A 21,683-nucleotide genomic window follows, 5' to 3' on the forward strand; every position below is an offset into this window, starting at 1 on the left:
AACAGTTTGGGTCTAGAGTGTCTCCCCCTTTGAAGAGAGGGATGACCGCGGCAGCTTTCCAATCTTTGGGGATCTCAGACGATACGAAAAAGAGGTTGAACAGGCAAGTAATAGGGGTTGCAACAATTTCGGCAGATAATTTTTGAAAGAAAGGGTCCAGATTGTCAAGCCCAGCTGATTTGTAGGGGTCCAGATTTTGCAGCTCTTTCAGAACATCAGCTGAATGAATTTGGGAGAAGGAGAAATGGGGGAGGCAGTGCTGTTGAATGCAGTAGGGGTAGTTAGGTGGAAAGCATGGCCAGCTGTAGAAAAATGCTTATTGAAATTCTCAATTATAGTGGGCTTATCAGTGGTGACAGAGTTTCCTATCCTCAGTGCAGTGGGCAGTTGGGAGGAGGTGTTCTTATTCTCCATGGACTTTACAGTGTCCCAGAACTTTTTAGAGTTTGAGTTGCAGGAAGCAAATTTCTGTTTGAAAAAGCTAGCCTTGGCGTTTATAATTGCCTGTGTGTATTGTTTTCTAACTTCTCTGAAAAGTTGCATATCGCGGGGAATGTTACGTAGGTGGGACGAATTCGTCCCGCCTAGCCTAGAGAGGTTAAGATGGTGAGGAAGGCATTTTAAAATATGCTGTCCCCGTCCATACAGCCAGCTGGGTTCTCAGTCCATCTCTCTCCAGATATACTGTCCCCATCCACACAGCCAGCTGGGTTCTCAGTACATCGTGCAGATAGGAATAACAAGCTCTCCGGGAAGAAGAACATCGGAGGTGTATGTTTCATGATTAACTGCTCATGGTGTTGTCGTGTCTTTGGGGGTACCATTAAACGGAAGATATGTTTATCAATTAGCTCCCTGTAATTATTATCACGCGATTAAACTGATTAATCGTTTAATTGTAATTAACTAGGAGATCGGGGCACCAAGGAGAATATTCAGATTACAAAGCTATAATTTTCCTAATATAACTTTCCTGTACTATAATATTATACTCTATTATAGTATAGGCCGATTATCTTCTAGTTTCAATGGTATATTTTACCTCTAGTCCAGTCTCATTCCAAACGTCGTAAATTGTTGTATCTGCACGAACCCAGTCTTTACTAAAATCATCCATACATCAATTGTCTTAAAATCATTTATTTACTACACTAAGTAATTAACAGAAAAACATACAAACAGTAATCATCGTCACAAAGGATTGATATAGTAATGTGCCCTACTGGCTAAACAGGCAGGTCGGCCTGTTGAACAATGGATCATAAAAGGTCGGCTGAGAAGTTACACAGGGTTCATTAATATTAACAATTGACAATTGAAGGCTCACTCATTCGGGAACAATTGCAATCAATATATATTTACGCTCAGTGTGTCGTTCTGATTCTTGTTGGAGAGTAGTTCTGTTGGGGAGTTTTGTCCGCGTTCTCTCTCTCTCTCTCTCGGTTAGAATGGATCTTTCAGAGCGACATTCATTAATGTCGTCATAGAATGGTTGTTTCGTTGGTCTTCGCGTTCGATGATATAATTTACTTAGCTGCAGACTAATAATTAATATCAAAGACTTGTTCTTATTCTGTCAGTATCGATAGTCTAAAAGTTAACCACGTGGTATGGTTCACTTTCAGTAGAGGAATTGGAAGGTAAAACCTATTAGCCAACAGAGTGTAGGCCTGGTCTGGGGAAATGTAAATCAGGGGGGGTTTTATAGTGCCCATAGAACAGCTTGTCAAATGACGCCTGGTCCTGTATGGGTCCCTGGGGGCGTGCCTATGACTGAGTTAGATTTGGTTACAGAAATACAATTCTATCACATTACATCAGTACATAGCATCTCAATGTCTTACAAAAGCTTTATCCTTATTAATACATTCTATACAACCATTATGATGCTATTATATAAACAGTTTTATGGTAATATGGCTATATTGTCTCTTCTGAGTATCACAAAATTGTACCAAGCGGATCAGTTCGTAGCTGGATTCTTCACCAGCTTGGCTCTCCAATTCTATGAGTTGGAAGAATTTCCTGTGTCTCTCTATGGGCCATGTGGCCAGAGACTCTCCTGGAATTTTAGAGTTTTTACGACCCTTTACACACAGGGTGGATTGGGTGCAAAAGGGAGGGGTCAACTGTCCTCCCTGCACCAAAAGAGGCCAACGTCATGACAGTGTGATTGTGGAAACGTACAGAAACTCAAGTTCTTTTGTTCTCCCGATCTGGAATACCTCACCATCAAATGCTGACCGTTTTACCTCCCAAGAGAATGTTCTTTGGTTATCGTCACAGCCGTGTATATTCCCCCTCAAGCCGATACCACAACTACCCTCAAGGAACTACACTGGTCTTTGTGCAAACTGGAAACCACATATCCTCAGGCCGCATTTATTGTAGTTGGGGACTTTAACAAGAAAAATCTGAGGAAACGCTACCACAGTTCTATCAACACATTGCCTGTAGTACTCACACTTCAAATACTCTTGACCATTGTTACTCTCTCTTCCGGGATGGCTATAAGGCCCTCCCCTGCCCTCCCTTCAGCAAATCAGATCACAACTCCATTCTGCTCCTCCCTTCCTGTAGGCAGAAACTCAAACAGGAAGTTCCCATGCTAAGGTCTATTCAATGCTGGTCTGACCAATCAAAATCCATCCTTCAAGATTGTTTTGATCACGCCGACTGGAATATGTTCCGGGTTGGCTCTGAGAATAACATTGACATATACACTGACACGGTGACTGAGTACATCAGGAAGTGCATAGGGGATGTTCCTACAGTGACTATTAAAACCTACCCAAACCAAAAAACTTGGATAGATGTCAGCATTCACGCAATACTGAAAGTGCAAAACACCACATTTAACCACGGCAAGGTGACTGGGAATATGGTCGAATACAAAGAGTAAGGCAATCAAACAGGGGAAAAGGTCAGTGCAGAGACAAAGTGGAGTCACAATTCAATGGCTCAGACACAAGACGTATGTGGCAGGTACTCCAGACAATCACGGACACCGGCGTCTGATTTGAGGATAACACAGTGCCACCGACACGGGCCGCTCCCGAGGACTGTGGACGCTCATTCTAAATGGCCGATGTAAGACATTTAAGCATGTTAACACTCGCATGGCTGCCGGCCCAAATGGCATCCCTAGCCACGTCCTCAGAGCATTCGCAGACCTGCTGGCTGGAATGTTTACAGACATATTCAATCTCTCCTTATCCCAGTCTGCTGTCCCCACTTGCTTCAAGATGTCCACTATTGTTCCTGTAACCAAGAAAGCTAAGGTAACTGAACTAAACTATCAGCCCGTAGCACTCACTTCTGTCGTCATGAAGTGCTTTGAGAGGCTAGTAAGGATCATATCACCTCCACCTTACCTGTCACCCTAGACCCACTTCAATTTGCATACCGCATCAACAGATCCACAGACGATGCAATTGTCATCGCACAGTACACTTCTTTATCCCATCTGGACAAGATGAATACCTATGTAAGAATGTTCTTCATTGATTACAGCTCAGCCTTCAACATCATAGGACCCTCCAAGCTCATCATTAAGTTTGGGGCCCTGGGTCTGAACCGCGCCCTGAGCAACTAGGTCCTGAACTTCCTGATGGGTCTTCCCCAGGTGTTGAAGGTAGGAAACAATATCTCTCTACGCTGACCCTCAACACGGGCCCCACAAGGGTGTGTGCTCAGCCCCCTCCTGTACTCCCTGTTCACCCATGACTGCGTGACTACACACTCCTCCAACTCAATCATCAAGTTTGCAGATGACACAACAGTAGTAGGCCTGATTACTTACAATGACGAGACAGCCTATGTATGTATGTATGTATGTGTGTGTGTGTGTGTGTGTGTGTGTGTGTGTGTGTGTGTGTGTGTGTGTGTGTGTGTGTGTGTGTGTGTGTGTGTGTGTGTGTGTGTGTGTGTGTGTGTTTATTAACAGTACCAGTCAAAATATTGGACACAGCCACTTATTCACGCGTTTTTCCTTATTTTTACTTTTTTCTCCATTGTAGAATTATAGTGAGGACATCAAAGCTATGAAATCATGCAGTAACTGAAAAAGTGTTAAACAAATCAAAATATATTTTTTGTTTCTAACCGCCTTGTCTTTGTGAGACACAAAGAAGGTGAAGGATGATCTCTGCATGTGTGGTTCCCACCGTGAAGCATGGAGGAGGAGGTGTGATGGTGTGGGGGTGCTTTGCTGGTGACACTGTCAGTGATTTATTTAGAATTCAAGGCACACTTAACCAGCATGGCTACCTCAACATTCTGCAGCGATACGCCGTCCCATCTGGTTTGCGCCACAATCATTTGTTTTTCAACAGGACAATGACCCAACACACCTCCAGGCTGTGTAAGGGCTATTTGACTAAGAAGGAGAGTGATGGAGTGCTGCATCAGATGACCTGGCCTCCACAATCACCCGACCTCAACCCAATTGAGATGGTTTGGGATGAGTTGGACCGCAGAGTAAAGGAAAAGCAGCCAACAAGTGCTCAGCATATGTGGGACCTCCTTCAAGAACCCCTTAAAGCTGGTTGAAAGAATGACAAGAGTGTGCAAATCTGTCATCAAGACAAAGGGTGGCTACTTTGAAGAATATAAAATATATTTTGACTTGTTTAACGCTTTTGATTCCATGTGTGTTATTTCATAGTTTTGATGTCTTCACTATTATTCTACAATGTAGAATTTAAAAATAAAGAAAAACCCTTGAATGAGTAGACGTGTCCAATCTTTTGACTGGTACTGTGTATGTATGTGTGTATACTCCGACATTGCTCGTCCTAATATTTATATATTTCTTAATTCCATTATTTTACATTCATGTGTGTATTGTTGTGAATTGTTAGATATTACTGCACTGTTTGAGCTAGAAACACAAGCATTTTTCTACACCCGCAATAACATCTGCTAAATATGTTTATGCGACCAATAAGATTTCATCTGTGTGTGTTGCAGCAGTAGCAGGGTTGCTGCATGTCTTTGGTAGGCTTTTCCCACATCACACTCTAATTGGAAATTCAACCTGTGCAGCTGAGCAGAAATGTTCCCTAGTCAGCACCTAGCTTTGTTTTCATTAACACACACACACACACACACACACACACACACACACACACACACACACACACACACACACACACACCCTCTCATGTCTCTCACTTTTGTTTTGTCCCCCACCACCACCATCTTATTGAAAGCAATCTTTATGTTCTCCTCAAGCCATGTAATCAAGGAACGCAAAGCTCAATCTCTCCCTGTGTACAGAACCCAGTAACCCTGCTTACACACTCACATACTGACACACTCACATACTGACACACACACTCACATATACTTTACACTGGCACACATGTGGTCACACACACACACTATTCATTTTCTCTAGAGTGTGTGAGTGACATACTCATTCTGTTCGGAGCGCTCTCTCAGTTCCAGTATCAGAGCAGTGTTCCACACCACTGCCTTTTGGAGATTACACTCATTCTCCTAGACCACTGACACCCCTATACACACACACACACACACACACACACACACACACACACACACACACACACACACACACACACACACACACACACACACATGTCCCCTCCCCTGTTATGCAACATTAGGACAGTATAGGGTCTGTCAGCACGGTGAGAACATAGACCTGCTGTGTCGACAGCCAGGTCACTCACGATCCAAGGCAATTCGACATCCGTCCAGCTACCCTGGACGTCTGGAGAGGGCTTGAAAACCACCCACTAAGGGCAACGGTGAGCGCTTTCACCATCAAGTAGGCTTGTGCTTTGCTAGGGCGTTGTGGGCGTATGCCTCAAGCTCCAGCTACAAGGGTCTTGTTCGTTTGATGTTTGGATAAACGTGGACAAACGTCGGAATATGAAGTCAAATTGGTAAAACCGTGAGATCTTGTTGGTCTCAATGCACAATTTCTCACTCTCTGATAGGCTAGTCGGAGCCCTCTCCACAGCACGTACACCCATTCTCTCAGATCTACATGATGAGGAGTTAGGGTTGATGACAGCTGCTACTATAGAAGCTGTTCCGTCTGTTTTCACACGGCTAAATGGTGTCCTGATTTAGTCTTCGCACACACACACACACACACACACACGTACGTACATTATGCTGCCGATAGGGCCTAGTCTGTCTGGTATGCTTGCTAGCACGCTAACCAACACTCCAGGAATAGTCTGCCTGCACAGACACACTACACATGGATTAGAGATCTTACTGTCTGTGACACAAACACACCCAGCAGACACCAACCCCCCTCTCTCTTCTGTGTTCTTCCCATATTCCTTGTTCTTTTTCTGTTATTTCTTTCTCTGGCCCTGCAACTGGAAATGCCTCAGTGTTAGGAAAATACATTTTGTGTTTTATATGGTAAAAGCACAAAAACCACTGCTAATCAATTGAACCAGTTATATTAACAACAATCAATTTTAGTTTATATTGAACCATTGTTTATTGATTATTCATTTCATTAAGATTCTCTCCCACCTACCAGCCTCTCTATTCGCCCCATCCCCTTCTCATTCAGTTCCATGCATTTACATTAAGATGCTTTGTTGAAATTAAACAATGTTGCCAATACAGTTCATTCATACAAATTCATACAAATTGCAATCAGCAATCAATGATGTTCTGTCCTCCCCCCTTCTCTCTCCCTCCCCCCCTTCTCTCTCCCCCACAGTTGACCTGGACCGTCTGTATGATGACGTGAAGCGCTACAGCTGTACACCTCGGAACTATTCTGTCAACCTGAGGGAGGAGCTGAGGGCCACCAACGCCGTGTTCTTCCCACGATGCCTCCTGGTGCAGCGCTGTGGGGGGAACTGTGCCTGTGGGACGGACAACTGGAACAGCTGTACCTGCAGTCCGGCCAAGACCAGTGACAAACTACACGAGGTACACACACCATGCCCTGTTATGTAGCATTAGGAATGGCTGTGGTACGGCTGTACCTGTAGCCCAGCCAAGACTTCATATGACTGCTGTGTGTTTCGTCTTTGGCCGATGCCCAGCTCGTAGTTCATGTTTCCTTTCTTTCCTATTTGGCCTCTATAGTTCCCACTCTGCTCTTATCAAGACTGGCTGGGTGCTAGACAGACAGACAGACAGACAGACAGACAGACAGACAGACAGACAGACAGACAGACAGACAGACAGACAGACAGACAGACAGACAGACAGACAGACAGACAGACAGACACATTTGTTTATTTATCATGGCCAGGCACACTGAACACTTAATGTTTCTTATTATAAACCAGCTACAGTGTAATCAGAGAGGGAGAGAGACAGACTCTAGGCCTAGCACTGCATCAGCAGTCAGACAGCACCGCATCAGCAATCAGACAGCACCGCATCAGACAGCACCGCATCAGACAGCACCGCATCAGACAGCACCGCATCAGACAGCACCGCATCAGCAATCAGACAGCACTGCAGCACCAGTCTTTCTCTCCCTCCTTTTCACCTCTTCTGTCTTCTCTCTCAATTCTGTCATTGACACATTTTCTGGAAGCATCTGCCTCTTTATGCTGCTTCTCTGTTTATGCTGTAGGGGTTTGGTGTGTGTGTGTGTGTGAGATAGTAATTTCCTGTCTCCTATCTGTAGCCTCCCTCTAACACGTTGACTAAATAAGATTAAGATCATATTATTTGTCAATTGTACACAAGGTCCAAACAAAGTTTGTATCCCAACCCCTCTGAAAGACGCATGTCGAGGTTGGAGCAAGGGACTGTTATATACACTACCTGGACTGTTATATACACTACCTGTCAAAAGTTTAGACACACCTCTACTCATTCAAGGGTTTTTCTTTATTTGATTATTTTATACATTGTAGAATAATAGTGAAGACATCAACATTATGAAATAACACTTATGGAATTATGTAGTAACCAGAAAAGTGTTAAACAAATTAAAATATATTTTATATTATTCAAAGTAGCCACCCTTTGCCTTGATGACCATTTTGCACACTCTTGGCATTCTCTCAACCAGCTTCACCTGGAATGCTTTTGCAACAGTCTTGGAGGAGTTCCCACATATGCTGAGCACTTGGCTGCTTTTATTTCACTCTGCCGTCCAACTCATCCCAAACCATCTCAATTGGGTTGAGGTCAGATGATTGTGGAGGCCAGATCATCTGATGCAGCACTCCATCACTCTCCTTCTTGGTCAAATAGCCCTTACACAGCCTGGAAGTGTGTTGGGTCATTGTACTGTTGAAAAACAAATGATTGTGGCACTAAGCGCAAACCAGATGGGATGGCGTACCACTGCAGAATGCTGTGGTAGCCATGCTGGCTAAGTGTGCCTTGAATTCTAAATAAATTACTGATAGTGTCACCAGCAAAGCACCCCCACATCATTTACATTTACATTTAAGTCATTTAGCAGACACTCTTATCCAGAGCGACTTACAAATTGGTGCATTCACCTTATGATATCCAGTGGAACAACCACTTTACAATAGTGCATCTAAATCTTTTAAGGGGGGGGGGATTAAAAGGATTACTTTATCCTATCCTAGGTATTCCTTAAAGAGGTGGGGTTTCAGGTGTCTCCGGAAGGTGGTGATTGACTCCGCTGTCCTGACGTCGTGAGGGAGCTTGTTCCACCATTGGGGTGCCAGAGCAGCGAACAGTTTTGACTGGGCTGAGCGGGAACTGTGCTTCCTCAGAGGTAGGGGGGCCAGCAGACCAGAGGTGGATGAACGCAGTGCCCTTGTTTGGGTGTAGGGCCTGATCAGAGCCTGAAGGTATGGAGGTGCCGTTCCCTTCACAGCTCCGTAGGCAATCACCATGGTCTTGTAGCGGATGCGAGCTTCAACTGGAAGCCAGTGTAGAGAGCGGAGGAGCGGGGTGACGTGAGAGAACTTGGGAAGGTTGAACACCAGACGGGCTGCGGCGTTCTGGATGAGTTGTAGGGGTTTAATGGCACAGGCAGGGAGCCCAGCCAACAGCGAGTTGCAGTAATCCAGACGGGAGATGACAAGTGCCTGGATTAGGACCTGCGCCGCTTCCTGTGTGAGGCAGGGTCGTACTCTGCGAATGTTGTAGAGCATGAACCTACAGGATCGGGTCACCGCCTTGATATTAGTGGATCATCACATCTCCTCCTCCATGCTTCATGGTGGGAACCACACATGCAGAGATCATCCGTTTTTCTACTCTGCGTCTCACAAAGACACACAGCGTTTGGAACCAAAAACCTCAAATTTGGACTCGTCAGACGAAAGGACAGATTTCCAACGGTCTAATGTCCATTGTTCGTGTTTTTTAGCCCAAGCAAGTGTCTTCTTATTGGTGTCCTTTAGTAGTGGTTTCTTTGCAGCAATTCGATCATGAAGGCCTGATTCACACAGTCTCCTCTGAACAGTTGATGTTGAGGTGTGTCTGTTACTTGAACTCTGTGAAGCAATTATTTGATCTGCAATCGGAGGCTGGTAACTCTAATGAACTTATTTTCTGCAGCAGTGGTAATTCTGGGTCTTCCTTTCCTGTGGCTGTCCTCATGAGATGCAGTTTCATCTTAGCGCTTGATGGTTTTGCGACTGTACTTGAAGAAACTTTCAATATTCTTGAAATTTGTCTTGAAGTAATAATGGACTGTCGTTTCTCTTTGCTTATTTCAGCTGTTCTTGCTGTAATATGGACTTGGTCTTTTACCAAATAGAGCTATCTTCTGTATATCCCACTACCTTGTCACAACACAACTGATTGGCTCAAACGCATTAAGAAGGGAAGAAATTCCACAAATAAACTTTTAACAAGGCACACCTGTTAATTGAAATGCATTTCAGGTGACTACCTCATGAAGCTGGTTGAGAGAATGCCAACAGTGTGCAAAGTTGTCAAGGCAAAGGTTGGCTTCTTTGAAGAATCTCAAATATAAAATATATTTTGATTCAAAATGGCAACACTCTGATTGCTGGCTCACCTCTAACCACTAGGGTTAACAGAACCCTCCTGCCGTGTGTGTGTGTGAACAAATTGTGAATATAACTGTTCTGATGTTTGATACGGGAGGGAGGCGATAACTATTAGTCAAGTTGGCAGCAAGACTACCACCATCTCATTGTTTTCCATTGAAGTTCTTTTCTCTCCCCATTTTCTCCTCTCCTCCCCTTTCTCTCTCTCCTCTCATCCCCCTTCTCCTCTCCACTTTCTCCTCTCCTCCCCTTTCTCTTCTCCTCTCCTCCCCTTTCTCTTCTCTTCTCCTTCCCTTTTTCCCTCCTCTCCTCCCCTTTGCCTTTCTCTCACCTCTCCTCGCCCTTTCCATTTCTCCTCTCCCCTGCTCTCCTCCCCCTTTCTCCCCTGCTCTCCTCCACCTTTCTCCTCCACCTTTCTCCTCTCCTCCCCCTTTCTCCTTTCCTCTGCTCTCCAACTTTCCTCCTCTCCTCCCCCTTTCTGCTCTCCACCTTTCCTCCTCTCCTCCCCCTTTTGCCTTTCCTTCTCTTTCCCCTTCTCCCCCATCCCCCTCTGTAGGTGTTGAAGTATGCTCCTGAGGTGGGAGGTTATTCACGGCGTCAGACAGTTCGGGTCAGCTGGGCCCTAGAGGAAGTCCACTTGACGCACCACGAGCGCTGTGACTGTGTTTGTCCCTCCAGACCACCCCGCTGAGAGACAATGGGACAGGGGGACACAGCTCTGGGACTAACTGCTGTTTATATCTCCATCTCTCTCTCTCTCTCTGTAGCACTCCACTGCCATCCATCCACATACCAACCTGTTACAAACCTAGTCATCCATAACCATCCATACCCCCTCTTCTGGTCACGATTCCCCAAACTCCCCTGCTTCCACCCAGCCAAAACCCAAATGTACCCCACCCTCTCCACTACCAGCTCATGACCCCCCCCCCCCCCCCCCCCCCCCCACTGTCTGAGCACTGAGATATGACCCCCCTCACTGTCCGAGCCCCCAACATGGCTGACCCACTGAGGTATGACCCCCCCCCCCCTCACTGTCCGAGCCCCCAACATGGCTAATCCACTGAGATATGACCCCCCCCTCTCACAGCCCGAGCCCCCAACATGGCTGATCCACTGAGGTATGACCCCCCCCCCACTGCCCGAGCCCCTAACATGGCTCATCCACTGAGGTATTGAAGAACTGTTCATGTGTGTATCACAGGAGGTTGGTGGAAGGGCTTGTGTTAATGGCTGGAGCGGATAAGGTTGAATGGTATCAAATACACAGACATCATGTGTTTGATGCCATTCCATTCCCTCCATTCCAGCCAATATTATGAGCCATCATCCCCTCAGCAACCTCCACTGGTGTGTGTGTGTGTGTGTGTGTGTGTGTGTGTGTGTGTGTGTGTGTGTGTGTGTGTGTGTGTGTGTGTGTGTGTGTGTGTGTGTGTGTTTGTTCATACAGTACCTATGCCATTTTCTATGTTTTTCATGTTCATATTTGAACGTCCTTCTCCTGCAACCGTTTTTGTACAATCATTGTGAAATGAGTTTCGGGGAAGGAGGATGGAGAGGCAGAACAACACTGTTAGCCCGATCACAACCACCCCAGACCCAAGTTTTCCATTCCTCCCTAAAGACAACATTATTTATTTGCTTTTCCTGTGAAGTTCTGCTTTGTTCTGTGATGCTGTTGTTTTTCTCGCCCTCCTTCATTTGTCAAAAGAAGGGATGAGATGGAGGGATACAGAGCCAGGCCGAGTTAAAAACATTCTGTTTTTATTCCTCTCCACAAATATTCCCCCCTCCCTCCCTCTCCCCTGCTCCGACAGATCAAAGACCAATGTGTTTGGACCGGAACATTCCGCCCTACACGACGTTCCAATCATATCAACAGCCAAACCAGAAATGTTCCCAAAGTGGAGAATCAGAATTGTACACCCCAAACGAAGAGCAAGATAATTGTTCACCCCATATGAAGAGAAAGAGAATTGTTCATCCCAAATGAAGAGAAAGACAATTGTACACCCCAGGTGGAAGGGTTATGTGGTTGGAATTTCTGTAATATTTTATATCTGCAATATTTGCAGGCCTTGTGTCTGAACTGCACTATGCAATGGTTGTTAGATCTATTTCGGTTTGGACCTTGAGTTGTGTAGTCTTAATGAACAATTTCTTCAAACAATTAATCCCCAAGCATAATCCACTGAGTCATCACTATATAATCTTCTGCATTCTAGGTGTGTGTGTGAAAGAATGTGAGAGAGACTGTTTCTGTTGCACTGTATCTGTGATCATGTGTGAGAGACGGTGTATCAAAGACCTTGAAACATTCTCAGAAGACAAGACCAGTCACCCTCCCCATCTCCCTCACTGTGATATAGAAACAGCAAAGATCTTCTTACTTCCCTCTAGGCTTCATAAAGGTCCATTCACATTCCACTGAGGAGCTGGCCTCAGCCCCAACCATCAATTCCTCAGCCATACAGACTGAAGCTCTATTAATACAAGCTAAAAAAGCAAAGCAGGGCACTGAGAGATGGAGGGGGGAGAATTGTAATTAAGCTTTAAGAAAAGGCTTTGATTAAACATTATGGTGTGCAGAATTATTAAATAGCTAGCTGTTGAGGTGTGTGTGTGTGTGTGTGTGTGTGTGTGTGTGTGTGTGTGTGTGTGTGTGTGTGTGTGTGTGTGTGTGTGTGTGTGTGTGTGTGTGTGTGTGTGTGTGTGTGTCACGGGTGTCAGCTGGCTGAAGAGGGATCTGCCTCTTCGTACAGAAACATGCACCGGTTGAAGGACTCTGCGTGTTCATGTGGACTACAGTTGTGTGACCGTCGGGCTCCAAGGTATTAGACACAGATGACTTTAGTTTTTACCCTGTCTCAGTCCTGTTCACAGACACACACGTGAACCATAGATCATGTTTTTTTTCTTCATTAGATTTCAAATGGCCCCTTCACATTTTACTTCCAGAGTTCTTTGTTTGGTTTGATGTCCTTTCCCATGTTCATGTTGTTCTGATTTCTTCTGTGACTGTTCTCATTGTGTATGTCAGTGTCACTGCAGACAAATATAGACTGACCACAATGTATAATACATAGCTTACTGTATGCTAGTCTCTCCTTCACCTAATGCTGCAGTCTCTGCAAAACCTATTTATTCAGTTAGGCGTGAGTAAGTGCGTGTGTGTGTGTGTGCGCGCGCATCCTCTGGCATTGCCAGTTTTCAGCACATTCCTTGACCTCGGGTTGTAAGTGACATTCCACTCTGTTTTTTGTTCAAATAACTGGTTTGATAATTTCTGTTTTTTGAATGTTTATAATGCAACCTTCAAGAAGAAATGCAGAAGAGCAGAAAAGTTAAGCCTTTAGTTTGATCAAAACAAATGTGTCAGGGGCCTGAATGCCTTTTGATCCCTGACACAGCAGGATGCTTTAGTCATTCATTTATTGTGTTTCTGTTTTATTAAAGATATCCGCTGGTTGTGTTTTGATAAATAAAGTTTTTCACGCATAAAATGTTTCTGAATGTAGAACTTTTCACTGTAAAACACAGCAGGGGGAGGGTTATTCACAAAACAATAAATCAAATTGTTTAACTTGGGTCAAACAATTCAGGTAGCCTTCCACAAGCTTCCCACAATAAGTTGGGTGAATTTTGGCCCATTTGCAACCAAGCTTTAACTTCCTGACTGATGTCTTGAGATATTGCTTCAATATATCCACATAATTTTCTCGCTTCATGATGCCATATATTTTGTGAAGTACACCAGTCCCTCCTGCAGCAAAGTACCCCCACAACATGATGCTGCCACCCCCGTGCTTCACGGTTGGGATGGTGTTCTTCGGCTTGCAAGCCACCCCTTTTTTCCTCCAAACATATCGATGGTCATTATGGCCAAACAGTTCTATTTTTGTTTCATCAGACCAGAGGACATTTCTCAGAAAAGTATGATATTTTCCCCCATGTGTAGTTGCAATCTGTAGTCTGGCTTTTTTTATGGCGGTTTTTGAGCAGTGCCGCCTTCCTTGCTGAGCGGCCTTTCAGATTATGTCGATATAGGACTTGTTTTACTGTGGATATAGATACTTTTGTACCTGTTTCCTCCAGCATCTTCACAAGGTCCTTTGCTGTTGTTCTGGGATTAATTAGCAGTTTTCGCACCAAAGTATGTTCATCTCTGGAAGACAGAACGCGTCGCCTTCCTGAGCGGTATGACGGCTGAGTGGTCTTATGGTGTTTATACTTGCGTACTATTGTTTGTACAGATGAACGTGGTACCTTCAGGCGTTTGGAATTTGCTCCCAAGGATGAACCAGACTTGTGGAGGTCTACAATATTTTTCTGAGGTCTTGGCTGATTTCTTTTGATTTTCCCATGATGTCAAGGAAAGAAGCACTGAGTTTGAAGGTAGGCCTTGAAATACATCCACAGGTACACCTCCAATTGACTCAAATTTTGTCAATTAGCCTATCAGAAGATTCTAAAGCCATGACATAATTTTCAGGAATTTTCCTAGATGTTTAAAAGCACAGTCAACTTAGTGTATGTAAACTTCTGACCCACTGGATTTGTGATACAGTAAATTATTAGTAAAATATGTAAACAATTGTTGGAAAATTTACTTGTGTCATGCACAAAGTAGATGTCCTAACCGACTTGCCAAAACTAGTTTGTTCACAAGAAATTGTGGAGTGGTTGAAAAACGAGTTTTGTTGACTCCAACCTAAAAGTATGTAAACTTTTGACTTCAACTGTATATCTTCTATGTGGACTTTTCCATTCATGACTGAATTGAAATAGATCTGAGCTCAACCTGGACCTTGGAGTGGAAGCGTTGTGTGTGTTTAGTTATTGGTATGGTTGTGTGTGTATAAATGCCGCTGAGATTCTTTCACACCTCCACTTTAATTTCCTCTCGCACTACCACACACGAACATCGTGCTACACAGTCTGTAACCGTAGAAACCAATCCCGGTGGTTAGAACTCACTTGATGGACAGTTGAGGTTGATTATGACAAAGATCATGGCATTTTATTGTCATAAAAGTATAATAAAGGTAGTTTATTTTATTTTTTAAACACCTTGGATAGGTCTTTCAGACTTCCCTTTATCTCCATCTCCCACTCTCTCTCTCTGATCAGCCCAGTATTGGCAGGCTTAGTCATTTTTTGAGATTCATCACAGATAGTGTATACCAATGTGTGAGTTGACAGGCTATCACAGATAGGCACTCACACAGTGGTATACACACAGTGGTGGGAAGAGTAGTAGTGGGGCGTTAGCGCAATGACATGCCAGCTGATCCCATAGACTTCCAGTTATTGAGCTAAGGACTATCTGTTTAAAAGTGTGTCTCAGCAGAAATTGGTGGCAACAATTTAGCAGCAGTGGGCTACCACCTGCTAAATAAATATAGGGGAAACACTAACGGTACACACACACAGACACAGACACACATTCATACATACACTATCTCCAGGCCATCAGACTGTTGTTGACCAGCCATCACAAGCCAGCTACCAGCCCGGTAGTCTGCCCTGCACCTTGAGACTGATGCCCCATGTATATAGAGTCTTTGAACACTGGTCACCTCATGTACTGTTTCTATACTGTTGTTTACTCCGTGTGTATGTACAGTTGAAGTCAGAAGTTTACATACACCTTAGCCAAATACATTTAAACTCAGTTTTTCACAATTCCTGACATTTGATCTTTGTAAAAAATTCCCTTTCTTAGGTCAGTTAGGATCACCACTTTTATTTTAAGAATGTGAAATGTCAGAATAATAGTAGAGAGAATGATTTATTTCAGCTTTTGTTTCTTTCATCACATTCCCAGTGGGTCAGAAGTTTACATCCACTCAATTAGTATTTGGTAGCATTGCCTTTAAATGTTTAACTTGGGTCAAATGTTTTGGGTAGCCTTCCACAAGATTCCCACAATAAGTTGGGTGAATTTTGGCCCATTCCTCCTGACAGAGCTGATGTAACTGAGTCAGTTTTGTAGACCTCCATGCCCGCCCAGGCTTTTTCAGTTCTGCCCAGAAATGTTCTATGGGATTGAGGTCAGGGCTTTGTGATGCCCACTCCAATACCTTGACTTTGTTGTCCTTAAGCCATTTTGCCACAACTTTGGAAGTATGCTTGGGGTCATTGTCCATTTGGAAGACCCATTTACAACCAAGCTTTAACTTCCTGACTGATGTCTTGAGATGTTGCTTCAACATATCCACAATGTTTTCCCACCTCATGATGCCATCTATTTTGTGACGTGCACCAGTCCCTCCTGCAGCAAAGCACCCCCACAACATAATGCTGCCACCCCCGTGCTTCATGGTTGGGATGGTGTTCTATAGCTTGCAAGCCTCCCCCTTTTTCCTCCAAACATAACGATGGTCATTATGGCCAAACAGTTCTATTACTGTTTCATCAGACCTTTTTTTCTCCAAAAAGTACAATCTTTGTCCCCATGTGCAGTTGCAAACCGTAGTCTGGCTTTTTTATGGTGGTTTTGGGGTAGTGGCTTCTTCCTTGTTGAGCGGCATCTCAGGTTATATCGATATAGGACTTGTTTTACTGTGGATATAGATACTTTTGTACCTGTTTCCTCCAGCATCTTTACAAGGTCCTTTGCTGTTGTTCTGGGATTGATTTGCACTTTTCGTACCAAAGTATGTTCATCTCTAGGAGACAGAATGCGTCTCCTTCCTAAGCGGTAGGACAGCTGCGTGGCCCTATGTTGTTTATACTTGCATACTATTGTTTGTACAGATGAATGTGGTACCTTCAGGCGTTTGGAATTTGCTCCCAAGGATGAACCAGACTTGTGGAGGTCTACAATTTATTTTCTGAGGTCTTGGCTGATTTCTTTTGATTTTCCCATGATGTCAAGCAAAGAGGCACTGAGTTTGAAGGTAGGCCTTGAAATACATCCATAGGTACACCTCCAATTGACTCAAATTATGTCAATTAGCCTATCAGAAGCTTCTAAAGCCATGACATCATTTTTTACATTTTCCAAGCTGTTTTTAAAGGCACAGTCACCTTAGTGTATGTACACTTCTGACCCACTGGAATTGTGATACAGTGAATTATAAGTGAAATAATATGTAAACAATTGTTGGAAAAATTACTTGTATCATGCACAAAGTAGATGTCCTAACCGACTTGCCAAAACTATAGTTTGATAACAATACATTTGTGGAGTGGTTGAAAAACAAGTTTTAATGACTCCAAGCTGGGTATGTAAACTTCTGACTTCAACTGTATGTACTGTATTCTTCACATAGTCCATGCTAACATACACTGAGTGGACAAAACATTAAGAACACCTTCCTAATATACAGTTGCACCCCCTTCTGCCCTCAGAACAGCCTCAATTAGTCAGGGCATGGACTCTACAAGGTGTCGTAGGCGTTCCACAGGGATGCTAGCCCATGTTACCGCCTGTGCTTCCCACAGTTGTCACTTTGGCTGGATGTCGTTTTGGTGGTGGACCATTCTTGACACACATAGGAACTGTTGAGTGTGAAAGTCCCAGCAGCATTGCAGTTCTTGAAACACTTAAACCAGTGCACCTGGCAACTACTACCATACCCCATTCAAATGCACTTGAATCTTTTGTCTTGCCCATTCACCGTTTGAATGCACAGACATGCAATCCATCTCTTAATGCTTAAAAAATATTAAACCTGTCACTTCCCCTTCATTTACACTGATTGTAGTGGATTTAACAAGTGTCCTCAAAGAGGGTGGATTGGTTAATAAATTAAAAAGAAATGGATGACATCAATAAGGGATCATAACGTTCACCTGGTCAGTCTGTCATAGCATTCCTAATGTTTTGTACACTCATTTTCTTTTAGAAATGATACTGTCTATACACATCACGTATTTATAATTGGTCGTTCTGACATTTCTTGATGACTTATTTCTGTATTTGCATTGTTTTGAGAGACATTCTACTGTACTGTTGGTGCTAGTAACAAGCATTTCGCTGCACCTGCTATAACAGATTTGTGTACACAACCAATAAACTTTGATTTGATGCACAACTGAACAACATGCACAAGTCACAATTGCGTTATAGCTCTATAGTTCCTCATAGCTCTATAGTTCCTTTCTCCTCATGCATTACGTATGCTCTTTATCACATGTTCTATATGGATGTGTTTCCCTGTGGCATCTCTCCATTACGCACATACATACACACATTCTATTCTGGGCCAGTAACTCATCAGTCAGTTCACCAATGGCAGCTCTCTCTTCCCGTGTGGTACCGCCCTCATTGGGACCAGAGATGACAGTCATGGTGACTTCCTGTTTCTGTGGTTGCCATGACAGCCAGTTCCTGTGTTGTTATTGTTTGACAGCACGCTCTCCCCTGAAGCCAGCTCCGCCACGTGTTTACCAGTTATTCTAGGAAAGAAAAACTCACACACTCATCCCAGCCATCGCCCGCTTTTCGGTGTCCTTTATGGGAGGGACATTCCTTTTTGTTTGCCGTCTTTCCTAGAATGCTGTTTCTGTCAGAAGCCTCATCTCTTTTCCAGAGGAGATGTAACACACACAACACAGTGTTGTTAACTCTCATTGCCTAACGGATTACACTTTAGTCAGCAGTGTGAATTAGAGTTTACTAAAACACAGTGTACTCCTCTGCCTTGAGTGAGCCCTCAGCGTGCAGCGGGTGTTTTTGTGTACTTGCCTCTGTGACACAGAGACCTTAGTAACCCTCTTCTCAGAACTTTGCTTAGGCATCATTCATTTGTTTGTGTAAATGAATACACAAGCACAAACGTATATGCACATACATACACACACACACACACATACAAACACCTGCAGATTGGTAAGTGAGTAGCATGGCCACGTCAAAAACTTATCTCAAATCATTCTCAGACCCATGTTTCTCATCCCTTATTGGGACAGTTCACCTCCTGCTGTTACCATGGAAACACAAGAAAAATGTCTCTAACCCCACTTTTTCTCTACCCTCCCATTTTCTCTCCCTCCCTCATTTCAGAACCTCTTTATCAAAATTGGATTTGTTTTCGAATTCTTTGTGGATCTGTGTAATCTGAGGGAAGAATGTGTCTCTAATATGGTCATACATTGGGCAGGAGGTTAGGAAGTGCAGCTCAGGTTCCACCTCATTTTGTGGGCAGTGTGCACATGGCCTGCCTTCTCTTGAGAGCCAGATCTGCCTACGGCGGCCTTTCTCAATAGCAAGGCTATGCTCACTGAGTCTGTACATAGTCAAAGTTTTCCTTAATTTTGGGTCAGTCACTGTGGTCAGGTATTCTGCCACTGTGTACTCTGTACTCTCTCCCTCATCCTCTCTCTCTCTCCCTCCTCATTCCCAGCCTCCTTCTCACGCTCTCCCTCCTCCTCACTCTCTCTCCCTAATCCTCTCTCTCTCCCATCACTCTCTCCCTAATCCTCCCTCTCTCTCCCACCCCTCTCTCTCTCCATCCCACATCCTCTCTCATCCTCTCTCTCCCCTCCATCTCCCCCTCTCCCTCCCTCTTTCTCTCTCTCTCCCCGCCTCCCCCCTCTCTCTCAATGTCTCTCCTTCCCTCTCTCCCGCTCATGCTCTCTCTCCCTCATGCTCTCTCTCTCCCTCCCTCATGGAATCTCTCCCTCCCCTTTATCTCTCTCACTGTCTCTCCCTCCCCTCTCTCTTTCTCCCTCCCAATTTCTCCCTCCACCCTCTCTTTCTCTCCCTCATCCTCGCTCTCTCTACATTATAGAACAGCTTTCATTTGGGTATGAATATTCAATTAGCACTATTAAATAATAGAGGCAGTGGTATGTATGAATCTAAAGACACTTCATTTCTAAATCTGGGTTTCTAAGAGGCTCATATGGAGTTAAGGGGAACAGGACAGAGGCGAGAAAGAGCCTGGAGCACCAGTCATGGAGTTTATTTTGATGATGTGATTCAGCTTTTTGTGCGTGTGCGCTAAAGCTGTTTGGGTGGCATAGCAACCTCAGCTCATTTGAGACTCAGGGACGATTCAATTACCTGAATTACCTGACGCTTCGCCTTAAAACAATTACACAGACACACATTAACAAGCTGAACACCACACACACACACCAGTGTTACATTTAAAGAGATTAAAAGCTTTGCTTTATGAGTGACAATCTCTAATCTAGTTGATTTTGTGTGGAGACTCTTAGTTTTGTCAGCTTTTACATTTAAACAAAATTGTGACACACACACAAACCACACATCTCTTGTGTCAGTGATGGTTAGGAGGGGACTTGTGTGGCTTTGCTGTCAAATAAGGACTCACAACAAAATAAGCATTTGAATAGTATGCAGAAAAACAAGATACATACTCCAAAAAATTACATTTTGACTTAGTACTCATGCTTATGTGGTCTGATTTCCCCCAAACTCTATCCTCTCCAACCCTAACCATAACCCTTCCGCCTTACTCCCCGCTCCCTCCCCCCCAACCCCTCTGGACGAAGAGAAGGAACAGTACAGTACAGAGACTGAAAAACAACACATGGGAAATAACAGCAACTGAAAACAACATGTATTGATATATCTCATCTACAGCTCGGAGCAAGGTGGTGGTGTGCTCGCATGCATGTGTGAGCGAGGGCTGTTGTGTGACCCCTCATCTAGGAACTTGAGGCAATCAGAGAGAAAAGGTGGTAAAACAGGAAACACATGGCAGCGGGAGCTCCGAGTCTCACCTCACAGACCCCAACACACAATGCAGATTTGATCTTACACCTTCACCCTAAATACTCCTCCAGTGCTCTATAAAACCACAGCATTACAGCAGTTCTCTCCACTCATCCTCTACGTACAGTTCAAGTCTGAAGTTTACAGCCAAAAACATTTAAACTCAGTTTTTCACAATTCCTGACATTTAATCCAAGTAAAAATTCCCTGTCTTATGTCAGTTAGGATCACCACTTTATTTTAAGAATGTGAAATGTCAGAATAATAGTAGAGGGATTTATTTCAGCTTTTATTTCTTTCATCACATTCCCAGTGGGTCAGAAGTTTACATACACACAATTAGTATTTGGTAGCGTTGCCTTTAAATTGTTTAACTTCGGTCAAACGTTTTGGGTAGCATTCCACAAGCTTCTCACAATCAGTTGGGTGAATTTTGACCCATTCCTCCTGACAGAGCTGGTGTAACTGAGGCAGGTTTGATTGCCTCCTTGAATTATAAGTGAAATAATCTGTCTGTAACCAATTGTTGGAAAAATTACTTATGTCATGCACAAAGTAGATGTCCTAACTGACTTGCCAAAACTATAGTTTGTTAACAAGAAATGTGTGGAGTGGTTGAAAAACGAGTTTTAATGACTCCAACCTAAGTGTATGTAAACTTCCAACTTCAACTGTACATCCTTAACCACTTTGCCAGAAAAGCTTTCAAAGTTGTGGGAATTTCCACCACTAAAAACAAAGGTTTACTAATGGATACACACACACACACACACACACACACACACAGTGTGTAAACGTTTAACTATTCTTGTGAGTACCAGAAGTTAAGTATTAGGTTTAGGGGTTAAGGAAAATAGGATTTTGAATGGAAATCAATTGTTGGTCCCCATTTAGTCCTCAAGTATAGTAAGACATAGCTGTGTGTGTGTGTGGGGAAGGTAGGTGTGTGGGTGGCCGGCCAGCCAAAGGAGTGGAGACCAGACAGGGACAGATTCTATTGATCTACAGTAAAGGAAGTCTGATCT

The 21,683-nt window shown here is 43.9% G+C and overlaps 1 protein-coding gene across 1 annotated transcript in view; it reads left to right on the plus strand.

Annotated features, from left to right (window-relative positions):
* Window positions 1-10,889, plus strand: part of LOC106581363 (platelet-derived growth factor D) — a 70,971-nt gene extending 60,082 nt beyond the window's left edge. The window contains exons 6-7 of the mRNA XM_014163376.3: window positions 6,716-6,930; window positions 10,522-10,889. Of these exons, the coding sequence (XP_014018851.2) occupies window positions 6,716-6,930; window positions 10,522-10,656 (350 nt within the window). The 3' untranslated portion in view covers window positions 10,657-10,889. The remainder of the gene's footprint in view (window positions 1-6,715; window positions 6,931-10,521) is intronic.
* Window positions 10,890-21,683: the final 10,794 nt, after the last annotated feature.

Source organism: Salmo salar, chromosome 20 (genome assembly GCF_965601325.2).
Source record: "Salmo salar chromosome 20, fSalSal1, whole genome shotgun sequence".
NCBI classification, from domain to species: Eukaryota; Metazoa; Chordata; class Actinopteri; order Salmoniformes; family Salmonidae; genus Salmo; species Salmo salar.